We start from the raw sequence: 23,825 nt of genomic DNA, 5'->3' as shown, positions 1-23,825 counted from the left end.
CTAACTTCAAATGTTTGACAAATGCTAAATACTAATAATGACAAGACAACCCTGTAAAAGGAGACATTATACATTTATATGCTATTGAGCGATGGCTGGAATACTACCATCGCATCACTTACCTCCCGCCACTCTCCGCGATTATTTAGTAATTCTTTTGCCCATAGTGTAGCAAATATGCATCATATTTAATTCCTCTCCACGATGGTTATCTTTTGAGTCTCTAATTTTTACCCCAAGCCTCCTATTTGAAAGTTCCGGCATCGGAATCACAATGAGCAAGAGACACGCGAGATGCCGTCGCCCCGCGCGGTGCCCTCGCATTCGCGGCGTGCCGTCGCTCGTCTCCGAGATCCCACGATCGGGGAGACCTTCGCCAAAGAGCCGCTTTTGATTGGAATGGGCCCCTCCACACCCCATCGACACACCCCTTCCCTGCGAGTCGCCGGAAGCCCTCTTGCCCGTTCGCAATGCGGCCGCGCCGCGGAGCTGCTAGCCGACCGCACCGATCAAAGGGAGGGGGTCGGCTCTGCGGCGCGCAAGTCCGTTGGGCCGCCATTGCCGCCGCGGCGCGCATGAGGCAGGGGGCCGCGGATAGAAATCGACGCGGCGGTGTTGCTCTCCGCCCATCATTCTGCGGCCCTCCGCGCTCTCCGGCGCGGCGCGTAAGTGGAGCAGGCAGGAGGGGTCCGCACCACCCCTTCGCTGCTCTCCAAGCCCTCCTCCGGTCATGCACTTCTCGCATGCGGTGTCGCACACTCCGTGAGATAATTACGCATTCATCAATGTATTTACTCCGCAAGCCGCCGCTAGGGTGTGTGGCAAGGGGTGAATACACACCAGACTAATTTTGATAATAGATTTGACCCCTATCAATCGCGGTCGGACAATGTTATTATGATCCCTTGACGTTTGTTGGATAAATAGCATCTGAAATCCATCAGTTATACACTTTATCTCTCTAATTGCATTAATATGATCTCTCCTACCGTAGTACGATGGGGGTAATGATACATTTTGAACATCGCTGTTAAAAAGACGCCTTTCTAGTTCATGCAAGAGCTTCAATCTGTAATTTTACCTCCGGCCCGTGAGTGATTCCCAGCCTAGGTCCTCTAACATTTTGGATACGCTAGTAAGTCTATCATAACTACGTTTTACAAAATGGAAGGGTCTCTTAAGCAGTAATGTTGAAAATCAATTATTACCCCCATCGTACTATGTACAATAAGAGAGATGATGCCAATAAAATTGCAGATATTTTGTCTATGACAGATAGATTTAAAGTGTTATTTATTCCACGAACGATAATGGATACCATTGTCCGGTGATTGTTTAAAGCGAATTATTTCGTTCATTCAACGCGACAAATTTAAAATAACATTTATGCAATAATCCAATTAGATTTGGCCTACATCCTTCCTTATTCAATATCACAAAATAGTCGCTAATAGGACCTCGGGCTCATCAAATCTCACGCTCCTTGGCCACAACTCTCCAAAGTGATCAACGTAAATCAAAAGAAAGTTTCCACTTGAAGGGAACACTTCACTTCACGGCCCAAGCCTATGAGAAGTGGGGCTATCGTGGGCTGGGCTTCATTTGAGCCATCACTATTTTATGCGGAGAGGTGTACACGTCATCTGGCGGCCAAGCGTGGGAGGGGCGAGAGGGTCATACGGGCCAACCAGTGTCCTCGAACGACGAGCTCACTTCCCGAAGTTGCCACGCGTTGCCACAACGAGCAAATTTCAGCCGAGATCTCGCTTACGAGTTCATGCCCTTCAGATTACTTGGGAGGGCAATGTTCACTTGTAACCTATTTGTTTAAATATCCTGTTTTTCTGATAATAAACAATTCCTCAGTTTTAGAAGTTTGGAAAATTTCTCGGTTCCTTTTAACCCTACGGTATACGCACGGGATATTTCAGAAACCCCAGCTCATTATCATGTTACTTTTTCACTTTCTCTTTCTTAAAATGATATAATTCCAACGGTGGGTGACTTTTCAAGCCATTAAATGATTTTGAAATCGTGGTGCTCTTCTCTGAGTTAGGACGACGGCTTTTGCAAAACTGTGGCGTGCGAGGTGTCAAACGGAACCTTGCCCTTACGATACACGTCTTTTAAGGCCGGATCGCGGCCACTCGTTCGGTGCCTCATTTGCCATAGTATTCTCTTGTACTCAATGCGTCAATGGCTCTCAAGTTTCACAATGCTTTTGACTATATCTTTGTACAACATATGCCGAACTTTATTGCAAAGTCAATTCCCTACATTTCTTTTTTTTGCAACAATTGTATTCACTGCGTTGTGTCCTTCACACGTTGACGTACTTCGATGTCTTCAGGCTTAACTTTGTGGAGATCCATTTTCGCTGAAGTAAAAAAATACCAATGTATCTTTCCACTAAATATTGATTCGATACAACTAGTTTCGAGGCATCGGCGTCATCCTCAGGAACCTCAGGAGGGCGCACTTGTAGAGAATGAATATTGGGAGGAAAGATATATGGGTATTTTTTTTCCTTCAGTACTCAAGCTATTTCGTGGCACACAGGCATTATGTTCGAGCGAGTAGGCCGCTGGCATACTTGCCGGAGGATCAGAGTTCGATTCCCGGTGACGTGTCTGTGTACCCTGTGCTTCGCGCGCGATATATCGGGCAGCAGTTTTTCCTGGGAAATCACAATTAGCCCTGGGAAATAATCTGCCGTTTACTCCGACGCCCGAAATTTCATGCTTTCGGTATGAGATGAGCCCCATTCTCGCGCATGATACCATTCCTCGAGGTGCATATTTCTTTATCGAATTGTAATTTCGGACTAATTTTTAGGTCTGTTTAATAATATATTAACAACTGATTTTCCTAATGATTAAAATGATTGAAAGGCCGGTGAACTATACATAATTTTTGTAATGTCTTTAGATTTTCCTTTTAAAATTATTCAAAATTTTCAATGAAGTGAACTTTATTACGTTTTCCTCGAAGGCCTAATTGACAAATAATCGGCCCATCGGTCATTCAAAATCCCAAATTAAGGGAAACGTTTCCGCTCGTAATCGAGCTCATATTTCCGTCTTCCCCACCGATCAATTGTTATAAAGCCTTACTCTTTTATGAGCATTTCCATGCATACCTAATTGTTTCTTTTTTGCCATCCATATACGTTCGTGGAACGTATATGGATGGCAAAAAAGAAACCCTCCTTCCTCTGCATACAGGTTGAACAGCAACGGTGATAGTGGGCAACCCTGCCTTACACCCCTTCCTAACACTGCTCATCCAGACTCCCCGTTCCCCACTCTCACCTGAGCAGTCTGAGACATGTACAGGTTGCGGATTAGCCTCCTATCCCTCCAATCTATTCATATTTTCTGCAATATACTCATTAGTTTCTCCCAATTCACTCCATCAAACGCTTTTTCGAAATCTACGAGCAGGCAAACATCTCCTGGTTGTGTTCTATATTCCTCTCGATTAATAATCTCATTACTGCAATGGCATCACGCGTACCACTCCCCTTCCTAAACCCAAACTGATCATCCCCTGAGTAATCATTTGCCCTACTCTCTATCCTTTTGTTTATGATCCTGAGAACAACTTTAGCTGCGTGGGATATCAAACTAATTGTCCTATAGTCCTCACATGACGTGGCCTTTACCTTTTTCGGAATAAGAACTAAAACTGATCTCACAAAGTCTTCCGGCCAGATTCCCTCCTCATAAATACTACGGATCAGCCCATATAGCCTCTTCCTCCCACATTTTCCTAAGCATTTTAAAAGTTCCGCGTGAATGTTATCCACCCCCACGGCCTTATTTAGTTTCATCTCCCTTAATGCCCTGTCTATATCATCTTCTAGTATGCCTGGGCCTAAGCTATCTTCCTCTACGTCATTTTCCTTTTCTATGTCTAACTTTGTTGGTCTACGTTCTCTACTATACAATTCTTCTATGTATTCCTCCCATCTCTCTTGTATCTTTCCTGTGTCAGCTTTTATCTTACCCGCCTTATCTCTAACTGTTAACATAGCTCTTCCTTGGCAGACGTGGCAGATATAGTAGGCATTTAAAAAAGTGCGGTATGTTGCATATTAACTAAAAATTTGGACATGAGAAACCTATGTGAACCCTTCCATCACTATCGAATGTTTCCCTCCAGGAACACACGTGATTATGCCCTCTGACTGATCGTATATCCTATCGACCTCTTCCTCCGTATGATTGCTCGGCGGTATCTATACCTGAGCAATGACCAAATGCATCGGTTCTGCTTTTATCTCTACTAGTCATATTCAATCCATTGCTTGTTCTATGTTGAATACGCTTCCTAATACCTCTCTATTCAATATTATGGCAACCTCTCGTTCGCTCTCATCCCCGCCGCTGTTTATTACTCAATAGTTATCACTCCAGTAATCCCCGCTAACCTCCCACATCGCAGTGTTAAGTGAGTTAAAATTATTTGCCTTATTTCGTGTGGCAGGGGGTAGGCCCCAGAAAATGAATTAATTCCTAGTATTTTAATATTACTGATCTCTCTTTGAAAATAATACATTACCCCTTGTCTTCCGAATCCATAAGCATCGGAACCAGGTGAATGCCATGGTGTGTGTTCCATAAAGTATTACCCAGTCTTAATATTATTTGCTCGGAATCCATCAGAGGTTCCTCTAGAATATATCAGAAATAGTTTTGGCATGAGTGCAGCGAAATAAATCACCATTATTTGTAGTTTTGGTGCCCGTCTGTAATGAAGTGTGGCTTATTTTATCATTTGCTGTAGATTTAAAGGAGCGACACCCGCACCAAGAGCGCTGGCTTCAACAATAATTATGCCTCAGTTCAGAATAAAGATTAAGACAAAGACCTTTTATCAAATTCTTTTTTATGATTTAGAAGGAGTTTTCTTGAGAATCCGTGTCCGTGCGGATTGGTTTGCATACAATCTCTGCTACTACTGATATTCCATAATTATTGCCTTTTGTGGAAAGGATTTTGATCTTACCATTTGCCACTACCCAATGAATTTTTCTTTCTCACAAAACTGGTTGCATGCACTCAGCATTTTTAAATTCAATACTTTTATTTCTTCAAACTCAGGAAATTTCCTTATGTAGCCATTATAATACAAAACCACATCTCTCCCTTATCTTTCCATCTATTTCTGTCAGCCCGTGTCACGAGTGCTAGGATGCCCACGCCTCAAGAGCAAGGGCCCTTTAGAAGTGCCCCCGCAGTTAATACAAGAAAGGAGAGGAGAGAAAAGATAAGGCCAGCGATTACGTGGCGGCGTGTTATGTCAACCTCTCATAAGTTTTATTCATTTTTTACCTCCCGTTTTCAATTTTCCGTAATTAGATATGCAATAGTTCAAAGAAGTACAAAGGGCTTTTTAAATTACACATTGCATGCTTGTAAAAAAATTGTTCGCAATAAAAGGCACTTTTAAATCTTTTAAAATTTAATTTCACAATGTTGAATTGGAACTACCGAATTAAGTTTATTGCCTGGACATTTTTTCCAGTAAATTTTTATCCAAATTTTTAAAAATCGAATTGTTTTCTGAATAATTAAGTTTGACCCATTATCAAAAAATGTATTATTTTTGTCCATTCTTTACCAGTAATCCCAAAAATGACTACACGTGTGAATTTAAATAGATAACAGCAATTTTCTTGGTATTTTCTCGAACAATGCTGCTCACATTATTACCAGAAATATGTAAATTCGTTGGTGGTAATGATAACAGTTACAATTGGAAAAAAACACCCTTACCAGAGAGGTGAAAGTGTAGGAACGAGAGGAATAATCTAAGCCAGAAATTCATTACAAACGTGCTTTTTCCTCCTCTATGAGATGGTTCTATGTGAGTCTGACCACGCTGGAGCGGCATTTGAGTGTGAGTGTCACGGTAACATCACTGATAAAAAGGCGACGGAAAACCAAATCAATTGTTCATCCTACGAAAAGATAACGGACCCAAATAGAAGAATAATGAGTTCTAGCAAAGACAGGACTCGATCCCTGGAGCTGGGTTTTGTGGCCGGAAGCGGACTAGGCAATGCCTCCCCCGCCGCCGTCGTACTGGGTCCTTGTAACTAAAGAGGAAGCAACGGCAGCAGAAGACGGGAAAGGAGGGCGAAAGCAGTTCGTACAAGGACTAGGAATGTAAGAACGATGTTGGGAGCAGTGATATTAGGAAACATATAACTGCATAAAGAAAAGGGGAAGATAATTATGGTAATCGAGGTGAGATATCCGGACATAAGGGATCATTTGCAGCTTCAATTCTGGTGTTATGCACGGCGGAGGGGAAAATGTTAACCAGCGAGGGGTGGCGACAGTGCTGAGCGAAACGTTTGGAATAAGCGTAGTAATTGTTAAGCAGGTGAGTGATGGGATACTACCAGTCAAAGTTAAAGTTTAACCAAATAACTTGACCACTATTCAGATATGCACGAACAACAGTACTCGTAATCACAGGTCTGAAGAAATAGACATATCATTCGATCAATAAAATTGAATGTTCGCGGGTTTTCCGAGAGGGGGACATTTTCTGGTGATGTCCGATTGGAACGCTGCTGTTGACCAAGGGAGGGATGAAGACTAAGGGATGAGGCATTGCAGCTGGGAAAGGAAATAAGATTATTGAGTGGGTTTTGAGTCTTCGTATGGTTTGAGTACAGGTGCCCCAATGGACGTAGACGAGAATGGTCACATGGGATCGAGTAAAATGACTAGAAGAATCCATTACCTCTGTCTTTTTATTATTAAAAGATAAAGCTGGCCAACCTTTACGATAACCCGACCTCATTTAATCGTTGAGTCCACAGTTGGATATGCGGGAAGTGTATTGAAATCACCCGAGATAAAGACACTTAAGGAAGTAAACATATAATATTCAAAGAAGTTATTCATAACGAGTTCAGTCATATATGAGCTATATTTGGATTTGATTATGTCTCCATAATTTCCAATAAATTTGCATTTCATTACTATATTTTCGTCGCCGCTTCATTTATCAGTGGGATTTGTGAGATAAATGATTATTATATGTACACAAACACTGAATTGAATGCTTTTGGTGATTCATTTGCTGCGCTTTACAAATCTCTCTTATAATTTCATTCATGAGCAATACTCGCGTCATCGCCCTAGTCCCAATCGAACTTTAACCGTCATTATTTCCCATGAATTGGCGAACACGACGAACATATGTGATTTTCCATATTATAAAATTGAATTCGAAAATTAGAGTTAACTAGTTGTTTTTTCAAGATAACTTGTGATATCAATTCTATTTTTAATTTTAAAATGCCAAATGTAAATTCCAATTGGTGAAATTCTTGTCACTAAAAGAGTTATTTCATAAATGGTAAATTACACTCATATTTTTCAGCAGGAAAGCATCGATCCAAGGAAATAAACCCTGTCGTGTCACTTTCTCTCATTAAGGATACAGATCGCTCATAGCTTGACTCTACAGTGAAAAATATTTGAACGGAGCCTTGTGAACAGAAAATCATTTTTTAAATTCGAGATACAAGTTGTGTGATTTAACCGTCAAATAAATGTTGTTTGCCACCAGTTTGGAAGACCGCGGAAGCAACTGCTTTACATTTCCGTCACCCTTGCACAGTGAACTCACGTATTAAACAGTCATAATAATACTGAAAGACGATTTTTCCAGGGAAAATATTTGTTGTTCACCAAGAATGAATTAAAGGAATTGGTTATCTGTTCAATAGATTCGACTAGTTATTCTTCGCGTCAAATCTGGGCCGAAGTGAATGGATTGCTGGTGGATAACCAAGGTTGTATGGAATAATTAAAGATAGCTACAAAGAAGAAAGACTTCCTGAGGACTATCAAAGGAAGGAGTGAGGACAGAGAAATGCGAGGAACAACGAACCTCGAGACACACACATCAAAAATACTTCCACGAATAATAAATCGAAGGATCGAAAGGAAAATTGTAGATAGCCTATCGGAAAACCAATTTTGCTTTGGGAAGAACACAGGAACCAGGGAAGCCATACTCAGGGAGAGAATCATGTTAGAGAAAACAATATCTGTGAACAAGCAACTGTATGTGGACTTGGAGAAAGCCTTCGACAATGTGGAATGGAACAAGATGTTTGGACTGCTGGAAAAAACTCGGAATAGATTACAACGACAGAAGAATAATCTATCAGCTCTACAAAAAGCAAGTAGCCACAATGCGAACGACAGATGGAAGCCATATAGGGGCTAAAATTAAAAAAAAGGAGTTAGACAAGGATGCAACCTCTCACCTGCATTTTTCCACATGTACCCGTAGAAGGCAATAGGAGAAGCACAAGGCATCGGATCAAACGGAATTAGGATCAATGGAGAAGAGATAAACATGCTACGCTTCGCCGGCGATATTGCATTGATGGCAGAAAAACAGGAGGTTCTTCAAAGGTCACTAAACGTATTGGATCAAGTTCTACAAAGATACGACATGAACATAAAAAAGACGAAGACTAAAATCCTAGTATGTGGAAGAGAGAAGTGGAATTAGAGCAAGTGGATTCCTTCATCTCTCTCGGTATAACCATCACATGGGATGGAAGATGTACTACACGCATGAAGCGAAGAATAGCTCAAGGTAAGAGAGCATTTACAATGAAAAGACAACTGCTAAGTTCAAAGAAGTGAGAAATACAGACGAGGAAAGAATACGTGAAAACATTCGCATGGAGCGCGGCACTATGTGGATTAAGAGAATGGACCAACGGAAAAGTAGATCAGAAAATACTAGCAGCCTTGGAAACCTGGTGCTGGAGGAGGACGCTTACGATGAAAAGACCGGATAAAATGAGAAATGAAGAAGTATAGAGAAGAATAGTCGAAGAACGGACCTTATGGAACACTAAAGAGAAAAGAAGAACCAGGAGGATTGGCCACACCCTGAGACACAATGGATTCGTGAAGAATATAATAGAAGGAAAAATAGAGGGAAAAGTCCCAAGAGAATAAAGGCCAAGGGATAAATAGAGAAGAAAGTACATTGCTAAAATACCATGGAGAAAGCCAATTGGCCTCAGGTAGGGTAGGGTGGAGGGCCGCAGTCAACCAATCTTAGGATTGAACGACCAATGATGATGATGAACCAAGTTTGTCATATATTCGCAGTGTGAAAGAACACCTTGCATATTGCACAGCCTCTTCACACTGAGCTGGTTTTATCAAAGCTTTTTGGGCACTTTTTGCATCATCCAATGGCCGCGTTACTCGAAAGTTTTCCGCTGCTCCTCTGCTCTGCGAACGGGGTTTCGGCACTGCGTTTCAGGAGCTCTCGCTCCGGAGAGCGCCTTGCTTCTGAAGTGGCGTGTCGTGGGACACGGCGGCGTGTGGTGGGGAGGAGGGGGGGGGTCGGTCGGAGGCGGGATTTCCGCCCCGCCCCAGAGAGGTGAGGCAGCGAAAGTATGCCGCTGTCCTCCTCTTCCCTCCCACTCGCCCCCTGGGACCCCCGCCCCGCTCGAGCTGAGGAGGGCATTGCCATGGCAACCACCCTCCCTTCCTCATCCGCGCCACCCCCTCCCTTCCCTCATCGGCGGGCACGCCCCGCCTGCCTCTCCTCACCTCCGCCCTGGGAATCCAGTTGTCACTCCGCTCTCGGAAGAATTAAGAATTCCGCCAGGAGATACATCGCGACTAGACGCACTTCGAGGAAGCGGACGCGAATGCCAATCGAAGCGAAGCAAGTGAGGGCTAGCCAAGTCGAACCAATGTCGTCACTAATTTTTTATTAAACACGAAAAAAAATCAATATTGGAATGCATGCGTTTTATGTGTCGTCCTATGGTTTAGGAGCCACTGTGCGATGGGAGCGGCAAGGAGAGGTGGGATCGTCTTTGAAAGCCTCCAAAAACCGATAGGCGTGCGAGAATGGGAAGACTTGAATTGGAGGCGGCACTCAGTGCACGAAAGACACTCGCCCTCAATGAGGAAGCACCCTGCACATCAAATCGAGGATCACCATGATCATAAAGAAATCATTATCTTCTCGATGATTTCCCGATTTACGATTATCAGCCATTATGAGAAACCGAACATGACATTTTTCTCCGGTGGTGCTTAAAGTCTGAAATCGTTTCTCCGCGAGACGCAGACGGGCCAGGCCGATGACGAATTTGAAAAAACTGGTTCCATATTTTGCCGCAAAATATCTTCATATGTCTACAAATATGGCGCTGCAGCAAGCATGTACGTTTCGCTCAAGAGGAGTTAGTCAGGAAAATTCAAAGTCCTTCAAGAACAAAGGAGGCCACTCATGACGTCGGCCATTCGAGAATTTCCCTCGATTATTTGACTACGTGCGTAGTAATTGACCCAGACTTCTGAGTACCATGGAAACGTAGACTTCATGGAAGTGGTTTGCAGGCAACAAGAAGCTGCACTCCTCCCATAAGCCAATCTCAAATAACCGGTATCTAGGCAGATCTGTTCAACGTAGTTCGCCAAGGCAAACTCAAAGCGGTGACCGGACTTCCATTTCTCCATCAGGGTACCATTACTAGACTTTATTATATCGATTTATATTACTCGGATTGCAGGAGTCTCTTTCCCCAAGCACGGGTCAGCTTACTTGTTTTTGTATCTGTGCCATTCGGAGTCCGCTGATGCTAATTCATAGTGCGTCAATCGATGCGATTATCCAAGCGTGCGATTCTTAAAGCTTTCTAATGCAATACATTATTTACAGGACATATAAACATAGTGAGTTTGGAACTGTCTCGGCTCCACAGCCCACTGAATTTTGGGCTGCTAATTCTATTCACTTATTCGGGAATGATCGCTATTGACAGGATGATGAATCAATTGACAAAAGGGTTGACTGGTGGAGGCGTTGGCGAGTTTGGAAACTTGTTTTGGGGGGTCGGAGGAACGCGAGAGTCATGGGAAGTAACGATGTTTTTGATTCGAAAGAAAATGTGGATAAGTCAGCTCGGGGAAGAGGGGAGAGAGGCCGAAGTTGCATTTGATGCCTTTCTAAACGCGAGGGCCACGAAACTACTTAAATATATTCTCTATCCCCACCCACCTTAAATGGTACGCAGAAGGAAACAATCCGCTATAAAAACTTCCATTTAAACGCCAGCTACTTTCCCAGTGCACATAAAATCTATTATATACGTCGGAAATAATATGCCGGGGCCAAAAAGGGGGTTGGGGAATCGTCGCGATAACATTGCAGAAGGTCTTCGCCAGCAGACACTCGACTCTGCTCTTCGTCGTCCGTCAAGATTTTCGCGAAGATCGCGAAGTGCAGATCTTTTGCATTGCCAAATTTTCAGTGAAAATAGGGCACGGAATCTGTTCAAAAAGCATCGCGAGTTTTTTTTCCAAAAATTATTTATTTATTCATGAATGTCTATTTTGTGTTCCCTTCAAAGTAATCCTCATTAGATATTACACACTTATGCCAACGTTTCTCCAACCCTCGAAGCACTTCAAAAAATCTTATTTTGTGATCCTGTTCAGCTCCTCCTTCGATGCAGTCTTTATCTCGTCAATCGTAGCGTAGCATCGTCCTTTCATGGGCCTCTTCAATTTCGGGAACAAGAAAAAGTCACTGGGGACCAGATCTGGGGAATACGGTGGCTGCGATAACATTAGTGTGTTGTTTTTGGCCAAATATTCGCGCACGATTAACGATGTGTAAGCAGGGGCGTTGTCATTGTGCAAAAGCTAATTTTTGTTCTTCCACAAATCCGGGCGTTTGTGGCGGATTGCTTGGCGCAAATTGCGCATAACTTGCAGGTAATATTCCTTATTTACCGTTCTACCCTGTGGCAAGGACTCATGATGCCCTGTAATAGAAGAAAAAGGTAAGGAAAACTTACACATTCGACCAAACTTGGCGCGCTTTTTTCGGTCTTGGCTCGTGCTGCAGCTTCCATTGGGATGATTGAGCTTTTGTTTCCACGTCATTACCATAAACCCATGATTCATCACCATTTGTGACCCTCTGGAGCAAATGTGGGTCGTCGCGGACAGTTCAACACCTCATTAGCAATGTTAATGGGTTGCTGTTTTTGGTCGAAATTAAGCAATTTTGAATTGTAGTCCCACTGGAGGTCGCGATTGGCCTTCTCAAAAGCTATTAGAATGTATTAAGCACTCATAGCCTCAAAATGGCCGATATGTTATCTACAAGTGCGGCGTACAATCGAAAAGCCACTATTATCGAAATTGTTCACGCTGGGCGTTATCTTTCGAAATAGTTCGATTCTTTGGATACCCCAGATCAACTGTTTACGATATCGTGGCTAAGTTTAATGCTTCCAAGGAGTTTGGGGGAGCTCACCCGGCGAGGAAATTCTGTTCGAGGAAACGCGAGCTTTATATATATATATATATATATATATATATATATATATATATATATATATATATATATATATATATATATGCTTTCGTCTTGTTGCACATTAGCAATTAATTATAGTATATTATTATTATTAAAAAATAAAAATATTCGCACAAACAACTCACTTCGACGCTGGTCCCAGCCGCCTTAATCAGGGTTCAAGGAGTCATAGACGGGAAAGTAACAAAGTGAAGGAATAGTGCGAGGGTTAAATAGAGATGCATATAGTATGAAGCCATTAATTGGTGCTGAGAGGAAGGACAATTTATCACGAGGGAGTGCCGGGATTTAGAGGTATTCATGCAAGAGAAAATTTTCACCGTAATTTATAACGATGGCAGCTATAAGCGAATGGTAATTGTTTGACCTTAGACTCATATTGCACCGTGCAAGTGCTTGTCGAGAAACTGTTAATGTTATTTCGGGAATTTGATTGGCCGTCCACTTGAATAGAGGCTGTTTGGTATCCATGATGCGTGGTTTTCCATCTTCACTCTATTGCTTTCTCCAGGACTCCAAAGTCACAAACTAGCCGTTTCGGTGGCTTCCAGGGTATTACGTAGATGTAGATTACTCACCCCCGGCATGCACCCTCTTCTCCCGTATCCGACCGGAAGGGGGCCCTGGAGAGCAGTCTCCTTCGGGGGGGGGGGGGGTCGTCCGCTTGAGGCGGGTCACGGGGGCCGACCTACTGCGCTCACCCTCGGCCGTTATCAAGCGGACCGGCTTCCCTCCGAAGGAAAGCGAAGGGTCTTGCAGATATTAAACCCGAGGGGCATGCGGGAAGGAGCGATACTCGGGCCGGAAAATAAATTTGAGTGGGTGGAAGGAAGGGAGGCTGGGCCGAGGCCGAACGAAGGGCTTTCACGACACGACGCCCTCTCCTTCCAACTCTAGTCCCTTTACGAGAATACTACAGTCTTGTGAAAACAATGCTTATTTTCTTGATGCGAGAGCTGACCAGAGAGAAACTTACGTTTCGGCCTAGCGTGGCAGTGGGGCATAGTGCTAGAGTTGCCATCTTTTAGACGTCCCTACACTCAGCCCACGCATCCCGCTGCTGCTGTTGCGTGCTCACTGTGGTTCGTCTACTTTGCTCACTGCCAACTGTTGAAATGTGAACTGAAATGAAAATCCCGCGAGTTGTGAAGTGCAATCTGTGATTAGGTTTTTACAGGCAAAAAACCACCGTACAATTGAAATAAATATCCAACTTTGTAGTGAAGTATGCGGAGACAGAATAATGAGTGAAGGCGGAGTGAGGCAGTGGTGCATTCGGTCTAAGAATGGCCAAAGCACCAATTTTCACGACAAGGACCGCAGAGGTCGATCTAGTCTTGTGACAGATGAAATGACGGTGGAAATCAGCGAAAACGTTCGTGCGAATCGCCGATTTACGATCACGTGTCTCTCGCTAGACGGCGCGTGCAACGCAAAAGCACTTTGACAGCGCCGCAGAATTGCATGCTGGTGTAAACATATCGCTAAAATGCAAGGCGGCAGATTTCTTCAGAGACGGAATCGAAAAGTTTGTGTATAGTTATGATAAATGCCTCAATTTGAATGGCGACGTTGTAAAAAAATAGTTTAACAATGTGTATTACAACTGTATATAATAATACTTCGTTTTGTCACTATTTTCATAGTTCACGTATTTCAGAACGTAAGTCACTTTCAGGGCAGGCCTCACTGACAACTCGCGAGATTTTCTATTGCAGCGGACATTTTCAGAGTTCCCCGAGAGCAAAGTAGAAGGCACGAGTCTGCGTATTACCACAGCAGGTTGCATGGACTGAGTGTAGTGACGTTTAAACTCCAAGAGGGTGGCTCTATCCCTACACGCTAGGCCGAAACGTAAGTTACTCCCTTGACAGCCCTCGTATATCAGTGCTTGTTGACGAAAGGCATGAATGTGGGATAGTCTGGGCGCTAGCGATGTGGAAGGCGAGCACGCCCCGGCACGATGCGTGGCGAAAGAACGAGGAATGTTACGAACTGCGGAACGCGAGGCTATTGCCCTTGTGAAGACGTCAAAACACGCGAAAAAGAGTTCAATATGCAAAATAATGAGTCCTTTAAATTAATCAGTATGCCAAAACCCGTTTTTTCACTCCAAAAAAGTATGTATATTTTCACCTGTACATTGACCCCTGTGACCGGGTCATGTTCGGGCATACAGCTATTAAATAATATTTTCTCTCACAGAGATAGAACTAATGTAGAACGATCAATAGCTCATTAATCAGAGCAGTTAGGAAATTAAGGGTTTTCCAATTACCCAGTCAAAAAATAGTAATAGCAAAATGGCTACTCTTAGCCTAAGTAGCAAGCATTTTTTTGGTCCATTTGCAAGTGAAGTATTGAATGGACTTTTTGAAATGAATTTTTATTGGCACATATAAATGTTCACTAAAATGTTCGTACAGTAAATAGCAGAAGGGAAATTTTCAAATAGATATATGCCTGCAATAATAGCAGATAAATTAATAATCACTTTTTTTTAAATACTTAAAAGATTTCTCCGTAAATTGTACATGATAACATTACTCGAGAACCTAAAGATAGTTCTAATGACCGCAGTAGGGGCAATAAAAGAGAAGAGAAAATAAAAAATGTCTTCGATCCTGAAAGACATACAGATTGAATTTCTAACAAGATCTATTCTTAAGAAGAAAATGTGTAAATTTGAAAATACTGCCTGCATATTGTGATCCTTAAGGCTATTTTGACAGTTAAGCCTTCCATTGTCGAAGCAACGAAGATTTCTATTCCTGTTGTGGTTATTTCTTCCGCAAGTAAGGCGGTACCCATTTGAGGCACCCATTTTTTGCCAATGTAATCTCTCTGGTTTGCCCTCGGATGATTTTTAGAAAACTAAAAAAGCTATCAATAGGTGTAATGAAAACCGTGTGTACTTGGAAAGGGAATAGGTAGCGGTAAAATCCCGGCTGTTGTGCCAGCGGCTCCCTTGTGCGAACCATTGAATTGGGAGGTCGGCGACCGAACCCAATGCACGGAATGGCACTGCTTCTTCTTTGAATCCCCACAAACTCTCCACCCAACCACCGTCCTCACTTACGGAACCCAGCAATCAATGTCGCCCCCCAATAAACCGAGAACCGAACAATATAAGTCGCGGGTTTAGAGCCTGAGGAACCAAAACAACGTCGCTTTCTCCTTCATTCTTGTCTACATTTTTGGGACCGTTTATAATATTTCCTAATTTCCATATCCCCAACATCGTCTCCACATTCCACATCCTCCTTACCTGTTCCGTCCTTTTCTGATTCTCATGAGCTACTGCTTCCTTCCCTTAGATTTCGTGAGGATTCAGTGAGATAACGAACTTAAATAACCTTAACTCTCCGGCTATTGGGCACGACTCGGGTCAAACGGCGGCGGACCGACTTTCGCACTTGCCGAAGCTTCTCACTTCTATAACCACGTTCTTGCCATGGAAACATAATCGCGTTTGTCACTCCGATTTCTTCATTCAGTAGCAACGAAAGAGGAACTCTCATCCGAGGGTCGCTGGGTTTCCCTGGGATACACCCCGCTCGCACCGAGGGGCACAGGGCCCTCGGTACGTGAGGCCCACTCACACTCTCCCCTGCCTTCCACAGGGACCTCATGGACCCGGTGAACCTGATGGGGAGCGGGTGCCGCATCCACGGCTCCGCGCCCCCGCCCCCCCTCCTGCACGAGGACACCTTCCTGGGGTCAGCGGCGGCGGCGGCGGCCGTGGCGGCGGCGGCGGCAGCGGCGGCCGCGGCAGCAGCAGCGGCCGCCGCCGCCGCCGAGGAGGAGGAGGCGGAGGAGGAGCGGCGGCGGAAGCAGGCGGTGCTGAGGGGGGCGGAGGTGAGCGGGGCGCGGGGGCGGCGGGGACCGGCCGACAAGGGCACGCCTACCACCGAGGAGGACGATGAGGAAGAGGAGGAGGAGGAGATAGGCAGCAGCAGCTGTGCGGAGACGCCGGGCAACGGGGAGGCGCGGCCCCCGCCGCCGGCCCAGGTGTGCGGCGGGGGCGGGAGCACCAGGCGCCGCCGCCCGCACCACTGGCACCACTGCCCGGAGCTGCACAAGGCCATCGACGGCGTGCGCTTCATCGCGGACCATACTAAGCGGGAGGAGGACTCCACCAGGGTGAGCACCGCCCCTGGTTCCTCCGAATGGTTCGATGCTGCAGCATTACCGAGGCGTGGGTGCAATAGCCCAGGCGAAGGACACTGGTGTCCGGGGGCTCCAGCCATGCGAAGTGTGATTGCTTGCCATTCTTTGAGATACGTTCATTCATAGATACGGGGAGTTTTCGATTGTTCTTCATGATGAATGACCTTTCATTTCCTATTGGTCTGTAACGCGTGCAACGATGCAATGTTTATTTGGACATCTTGATTTGAAATTTGCTGATTTGATAGTTCAGAGTTCTTCGTAGTTTTAATGTGTGGTGATAGTGTCATGTTGTAATCCAATCTTTTATTCTCATTCTGGGAGGAAGGGTCGTCGCAACACTTTACTTCTCTTCAATTTTCCACGAGGAAACAGAGTGGCTAAGTCATAAAATCGCTGAACCACAAGACGAGAAAAAAATTTCTAGTATCTTCGCTACTTTGTGATCCTATTCCGCGCCAGAGTTACCTTTTAATTTATATGGGGATCGGCAATTGACAATGTCCAATAACATGTCAATACTATACGCATGGACACAGCGATATTGCGATGCCGTGTCCCGTGGAGGGCCATCCTCTCGAGCCTTTTACATAAGTTACCGATCCATGGCCGCCGTGGTGTCTCAGTGCCAATCGTCACTTCGTCTTGGGTGGAACTTACAAGGGGCATGAAACTACTTACGTGACGAATGCCCCGAAGGAAGCAACATTTAGAGCAATTAACCAAGCCATTGCTATTTGAAAGATAACCTCAATTCAACGCGAATAGAGAAATATATGTAAATTCCAAAGTGTTCCAAAGCGTCACATTTCAACGCTCTAATGTTGGCCGTTTTGCTATGCGTTACCTTTCTTGAGAATCCTCAGCCTATGATTGGCCATATTCATATGCACTCATGCACACACTCCAAGGAGGCAAACATTGCCTGGATCTGATCACTATTCAATTGCAATTTCCTTCATATAAACAAGCATCCGGAAACAACACGCTATTTAATTCAAATTCCAGGTTTATGTAACGCGGAGTCCTTTTGTTGGTGCTAATGGAATTCAAACTTCTGCGTCTCCCCACAGTTCCCAATTTGCATGGAAAAATTAAATTTCTTTTTTTATCCTTCCACAGAAATCCACCTGCTGAAGTGGAAAGGTGGTAATCGGAGCATCGAATCCGAATATTCGAGGATTTTTGTTCAGTTATTCAAGCAAGGGATCCGGATTCGTGCCTTTTATCACGTATTTGCGAAAAACGCTAATGAAATCCAAGGTCCCGCACGTCCATATTGGAAGAAACTAGCCAAATCTATTCCTCGGTGGTGACCATTTGAGTGTCTCGAATGATATCGTTGTAATTGTTCTTCGTAATCTCGAGAACGCAAATCTCTTTCATTGAGTCGTCTACTCTAAAGCAAACCATTCCACACTAAGCTCAGAATACTTTTAGTTCCCTACTTGATTGCAGCAACGAGAGAGAAGGAAGCGTTTATCTAGAAAAAAACCAATACATTACGTTTTAATTTTTCAATTTACAATCAATACTTTAAGATTGAAGGTGCGTTACATAAAAAAGGAAACTTACTGTAGCAATAGATGTTCAATACAGACGGCCATAAACTGTTTTTTTCGTTAAATTTCTTGCGTTAATATTTAATTTTAATTTTTATCATAGGCCTAATTTGTCAGACATGTATTTTACAAGTTAATTTGGCTGGACTTTCGATATACTTCTACGGGAGCCATTGAAACTTGAAACATATTCATTCCGCCCACGGCGAAGGAAGTTGTGGCATGTGCTAAGCATTATGTTGCATTAAAATTTACTCCTTCGACTAAAGAAAGGGCCTTCCACCACGGATTCTTATGTATATTAACAGGTGTCTGGATTGTACCTGTATAATGTAGAGATAGGAAATGATATAAGACGTTTAAATACGCGAAAAACTTATGTTCGAAGAAAATTTAACCTTAAACTCCGTAAAGTTTCATTCCTTTTTTGAGGCCTTTGGAAGCCCATTTTGAGAGATATTGAGAGAATTTGGGAGATAACATATTAATTATGCACAGGGAAATTCTCTGCTGAAATCTGTAAGTAGAATTGCAGCTCCTCTAGAACCCTTTTTCATTGACGAATAATTCATTCTTAAGAGATGATCTTTGCAAATAACCTTGAGTCACGTGATAATTAGAAGGTTGAGTAAAGATGAACGCATTCAACAGTCGCTCGTCTGTAGAATGAATGGCCTTCAAGCCTATATTACTTCTTATTATTAGTGTGAAGCATGACGACTATGATTACGAGTTATTTTGCCCATCGCGAAATATGGATTTTCTCATTCGCCTAGTGATATGCTTAAATGAGCTTAGGACTTATTACTTCCGGCCATTCCTCGAATCCCTGCCGTCTATAAATCGACTTTTCTTTTCATTTTGGTTGAACAGAGTAGATTAGACAGTTTAAATGGGTCGGTATAAGCTCTCCTACATTGCCAAGCCCAATTTGACACAACATCATTCCATAAGTCATATAAACGATTGTCGTTTCATAGGAATAGAATTCAATATGATCCATAAATGCCTCTTTTCAGATTTTATACATATTCGATGTCCCAACCCAAAAATACAAAGCGTTCGAAATTTGGCGACCTCGTCCGTCAATCTGTATCAGTCTTGATCAAGTTCAATTCGTTTCTTTGTAAAGGCATTGTTCTAACAGTGTCAGACATTTTTTGCTCCGCAATGTAACGTCTGAAGACACACGTGCAATATTGTTCTGTTGACAATCCTACATAGCAACTTGCTATCTAGCAAGCTGGATTACATTCAAATCAGTCATCAACGAATATCATGATTCCCACATTAGCACCGCTCCATTAAGTGTTGTCTCGGGAAGAGAAATCGCAAACATGTCACCGGTTCCCCTAGACGAACCTTTGTAAAAGTAAGCAATTTGACTTGTCCGAACTGGTCCCGGATCCGCTCGGAAGATGGCGCGGGGGTTCTCCGCATTGACACTCTCTCCTCTCCATTTCAGGTGAAGGAGGACTGGAAGTACGTGGCCATGGTGCTGGACCGCCTCTTCCTCTGGATCTTCACGCTGGCCGTGCTGGTGGGCACGGCGGGCATCATCCTCCAGGCGCCGACCCTCTACGACGACCGCATTCCAATCGACGTGCGCCTCTCGGAGATCGCCTCCACCACCGCCAAGCCCCACATCGCAACCGGGCTGTAGTCCCGGCGCCCCCGCACTGCCGAACCGACGGGCGGGCGGAGGGCTGCCCTCCGAAGGACGGAATTGCGCTCACCTCGGGACCATCTCTTGTTGTGCTTGCTTAGGGATTTATTCGTAGGGGATGTCGAGAGGCAAATTATTTAAAAGAGTATATATATATATATATATATATATATATATATATATATATATATATATATATATATATACACACATCATAAAGAGTACCTATAATTAAAATATGAATAATTTTAAAATGAATGCATCAAATCAAAAGCCTCGAGAAAAAAATATTTAGTATCTAAACGGAAACACCTAAATCCATATATGTATAGTTACTTATGACTCAATAACGTATTTAAAAGGCTAAGGTATATCAAAATAAATGAAGGTATGTCAGAAAAACGCTTGCTAAGTTCTAAGAGAGCGAGATAGAAGCGTGCGCCAGCGTACCACCGTTGCATGGGTGAATGTGCCGAGTCCGGACGACGGGGAGGGGGCGAGAATGGACCCCCTTCCCCCCCTGTCCTCGGCCGGGACCTCGCCTTGCACGGCGCCGAGTTTTCCCCACGTCAATTAACTCCGGCCACTCTCTCCAAGAAGAGGCGCCTTCGACCCTGCCCCGGCCCCGCCTGATGCTCTCGCGATTCCGGGGCGGGCCGAAGCTCTCCGTTTCCCAGCGACCACGATGTTATTATGATTGATGCGGATATCTGCCGCTGGGCAGGAAACGAAAGTAATCGGAAAGAAGTGGAGTTTATTCAAAATTCAGTGCGGTGAATTTCGTAGAGTAGTGACATACAGAGTAACTATTACTCCCTTTGCATGCAGAGATATTCACATAGCTGGATATGTGTGCATTAGACTTTTCTAAATGAAATAGTTCAAATAGCCGTTGATTAATGGATTCGGGTTAAACTGTTGATTAGGGATGACGGAACATGCGTTTCTCATGAAGTGGCTCACTTCATGATTGACCGTCGAGGTTTTCTCATCGATTCGATTAAATATCGTAGCCTTAAATTTTCGAAGGAAACCATTCTGTGCATAGAGTTTTATATTTTCAAATTGTCATAGCGGTGTAAGAGCCGGAGATGCCAAAATAGCGATAAAAGGGGTTTATCCCTCGCCATACGTCTATTTGCAAATTTGTATTTGCTTGCATGTTGTGACTATCCTAAATGGGTACACTAGCGAAATTGTGGAACTAGCTCAAGTGAAATATACACGCGAATGCCGACGCTATGAATTATTTTCCAGTCAAACCTTTCAATCTTAAACTGGAAAGCTTTTTCTCTCTGAAATGTCCGCTTCGATGATGTCAATTTATCGAGGACAGCGGTAGTAATCCTTAAGGCTAGCAGTTGCTTATCGTTCGCTCGTCACTCTCCACGACCCCTGGGCCCTCATTTGCAATGGTCCTCGGTGTGTCGGGGCAGCGGCCGAAGGGGGGGAGGCTCTCTCTCCAGCGCTTTCCAAGCCCATTCCTCTCATACAGTTTATCTCGACGTCGGCGCCACCTTTTCTCTCCGATATCGACATACCCTCTTCTGGGCAATGTGCTAGGCATTTGCATTCGTTTTACGGATTAATTTTGCTTTGATCTGGTTTTATTAATTGACTGGGGCAATCATGTAATACTCCTTTGTATATCTAGGAGCAGTACTCGTGCGTAGGCCCTTTTTGATCGGTAGTTTCCATTTTCCACGCAAGTAGAGAATAGATTTGTCGAAAGAAATCTTCCTTCCTTCGTAGTTGTGTAGCTGCCCTCATCTCTCCCCGCCGCAGGAAGCAAAGCTTTATTTTTTTCTGCAAATGAACGGATGGACTCGAAGAGTTTTGATTTCGGCTCCTCTCCAACATCGATGGGAATCTATGTCTCCGGAATGGAAATGCTTAAAGACACTATTAACTTAGGGCGCCTTGAGTTTGCGCACGCAAATCAGCTGCCACCAATGGTAGTCCTCTCGTCATTGCTGCTCATTACCTTTCGCGGTCCGTGAAAATATTCCTCCTTGGTCCTGAGTACTTCCACGCGCCTTTTCGGCTGGTCGCGGGGTGTCTATGCAGACGTAGGTCAGTACTTCCGTGCGTCTTAGAACGCAACTGAGTTCGGTTTTCTACTTCGCACAACTTCTCACTCTCCGAAGACTTCGCACAACTTCTCTTGCCAATTTGATGCGAGGCCACCGCTTCCTTCCTTTTCCCAGGACACTAATTACTAGGTGTGGTCAATTACCCTTTTGCATCGTAAAATGTATTGCAAACTGTACGCTGACTAAGTGCCTTTAAGTTTTTCCTCCCCTTTACCAGAACACCCCTCTTCAACTCAACCCGACGGGGGGATATGTTTTCAACATCTTCCAGTTTGCAGAAATCTACTCGACCGTGGGAATCAAAAACAACCCAACCTCCGCCCCAAGAAACTGCGGGAGATGCCGCCCTCTTAATCCTCCTCCCTCCAATCTCGTGGCCCCTCGTTCCTCTATAGTTGGTGCAGAGAGTAGAGTCAGCCACTCGAGTTTGCGTAAGGTCGATGACTCTCGCTATGCTCCACGTGTCTTAATTAGCACAAATCCAGCTCTTTTGAGCACTTGAAAATAGAACTCCTCAACGTCAGTTTAATAGGGATTCTGTACGAAGGGTTTGACGTTATGATGACATTCTCATCGGAAATCGACTTTAATTGGTACCTATAATTTGTTGGCATTCATATCTTTACGAAACCACATTTATGGATCCGGAGCTCGGTAAGACAGGTGAGTGAGGGTAGAGTTCGCCTAGTAATAAGACCAACGGAGTGTCAGATTAGCTCATCAGGGTAGGGGAAAGAGTTCCTTATTGCCTGTGATGCATGTGGTTTCCAAGTAAGATCTGGTACTTGGAAATCAGAGAGCTTGGGTGAAGCTGAGCGTACCCAGAGGTATCCTTACGGTCAGTTGTCCAACTATCTACCCAATTGACGTCCTACTTCCAGGTACATGGAGCCATTAAAAAGTTTAAAACCGGGAATATTTCAATAATTATTCTCTTCATTTTGCCATGTTTTAAGTAAAAAGTCACCATAAAATCGATGAAGTCATTTAAAACAAGGAAACTAGGTTTAAGTCCTTCATCGTGCCAAAATTAGAAATCTTCACCTTCCTCACCTCGCTTTGCCTTCTTCAATTGGCAGTGGAGTTGGGTTGATTCATTAAACGAAATAACCTCTCTGGGGGAAGCTTCAAAGCCATTGTTCAGCGAGCGAGGAATATTTCATTGATTGCTTTGGTTAAAGGATTGCCAAGGAGGGCCTGAAAGAAACGTGGGATTGCGTCAGTCTGGATTAGCATTCTAGTCAATTCGCGTGAAGTAATTGCGTAACGCCGAAGTTGCGATAAGACAACATTTCATTATTTCGATTACCATGCCTAAAAAGAGGGCGCTGACTCTATCTGTACTGAACTAAAATATCTTTATTTAAATTTTCTTGTGTGGTAGAGTGAATAACAGCATTAAGTCCAAAGACACCATTAATAAACCTTAGACACAAATGAAGAATTATATATTTTCTACCACCGTTACTTACCAAAACCTCCCGCAATAGTCATTCACGCCATGTCTAAACACGTCACTGGTAGATAATCAATTCTATGATAGAAGCTTTATAGTAACAACAATCTATTAGTATTGCGAGAATCGGCAACCAGCAGCATTGGTGTGAGAACACGGGTGGGGGCACACGTCCGGCTGAAATCAGAGTTTTTTTAATCACTCGGTCTAAAGGTGGCGCACTAACGGCCAATTTCCACCGTTTCTTCCCCTCCACCCCCTATGTGTCTCACTTCTCCCTCTTGGACCCGCTCTATTCAAACACCAGCTCCCTCACTCCAAGAGGATGTTTTCTTTTCATTTGACAGAGGCAAGATCGCCTAAAAGTTACAACATTTTGTATCCTTTGAATTTATATGTATATATATATATATATATATATATATATATATATATATATATATATATATATATATATATATATATATATATGA

The 23,825-nt window shown here is 43.8% G+C and overlaps 1 protein-coding gene across 1 annotated transcript in view; it reads left to right on the top strand.

The window, feature by feature from the left end:
- The window catches only part of LOC139688617 (acetylcholine receptor subunit alpha-like), a 500,693-nt gene extending 480,694 nt beyond the window's left edge, over window positions 1-19,999 (top strand). Inside the window, exons 13-16 of the mRNA XM_071586164.1 lie at window positions 1,692-1,731; window positions 16,062-16,146; window positions 16,417-16,548; window positions 19,603-19,999. Of these exons, the coding sequence (XP_071442265.1) occupies window positions 1,692-1,731; window positions 16,062-16,146; window positions 16,417-16,548; window positions 19,603-19,800 (455 nt within the window). The 3' untranslated portion in view covers window positions 19,801-19,999. The remainder of the gene's footprint in view (window positions 1-1,691; window positions 1,732-16,061; window positions 16,147-16,416; window positions 16,549-19,602) is intronic.
- Window positions 20,000-23,825: the final 3,826 nt, after the last annotated feature.

Source organism: Hetaerina americana, unplaced genomic scaffold, assembly GCF_022747635.1.
Source record: "Hetaerina americana unplaced genomic scaffold, ioHetAmer1.1.p SCAF_21, whole genome shotgun sequence".
NCBI lineage: Eukaryota > Metazoa > Arthropoda > Insecta > Odonata > Calopterygidae > Hetaerina > Hetaerina americana.
The sequence above is the reverse complement of the archived record's forward strand: the minus strand, read 5'-3'. Positions and strand labels throughout refer to the sequence as shown.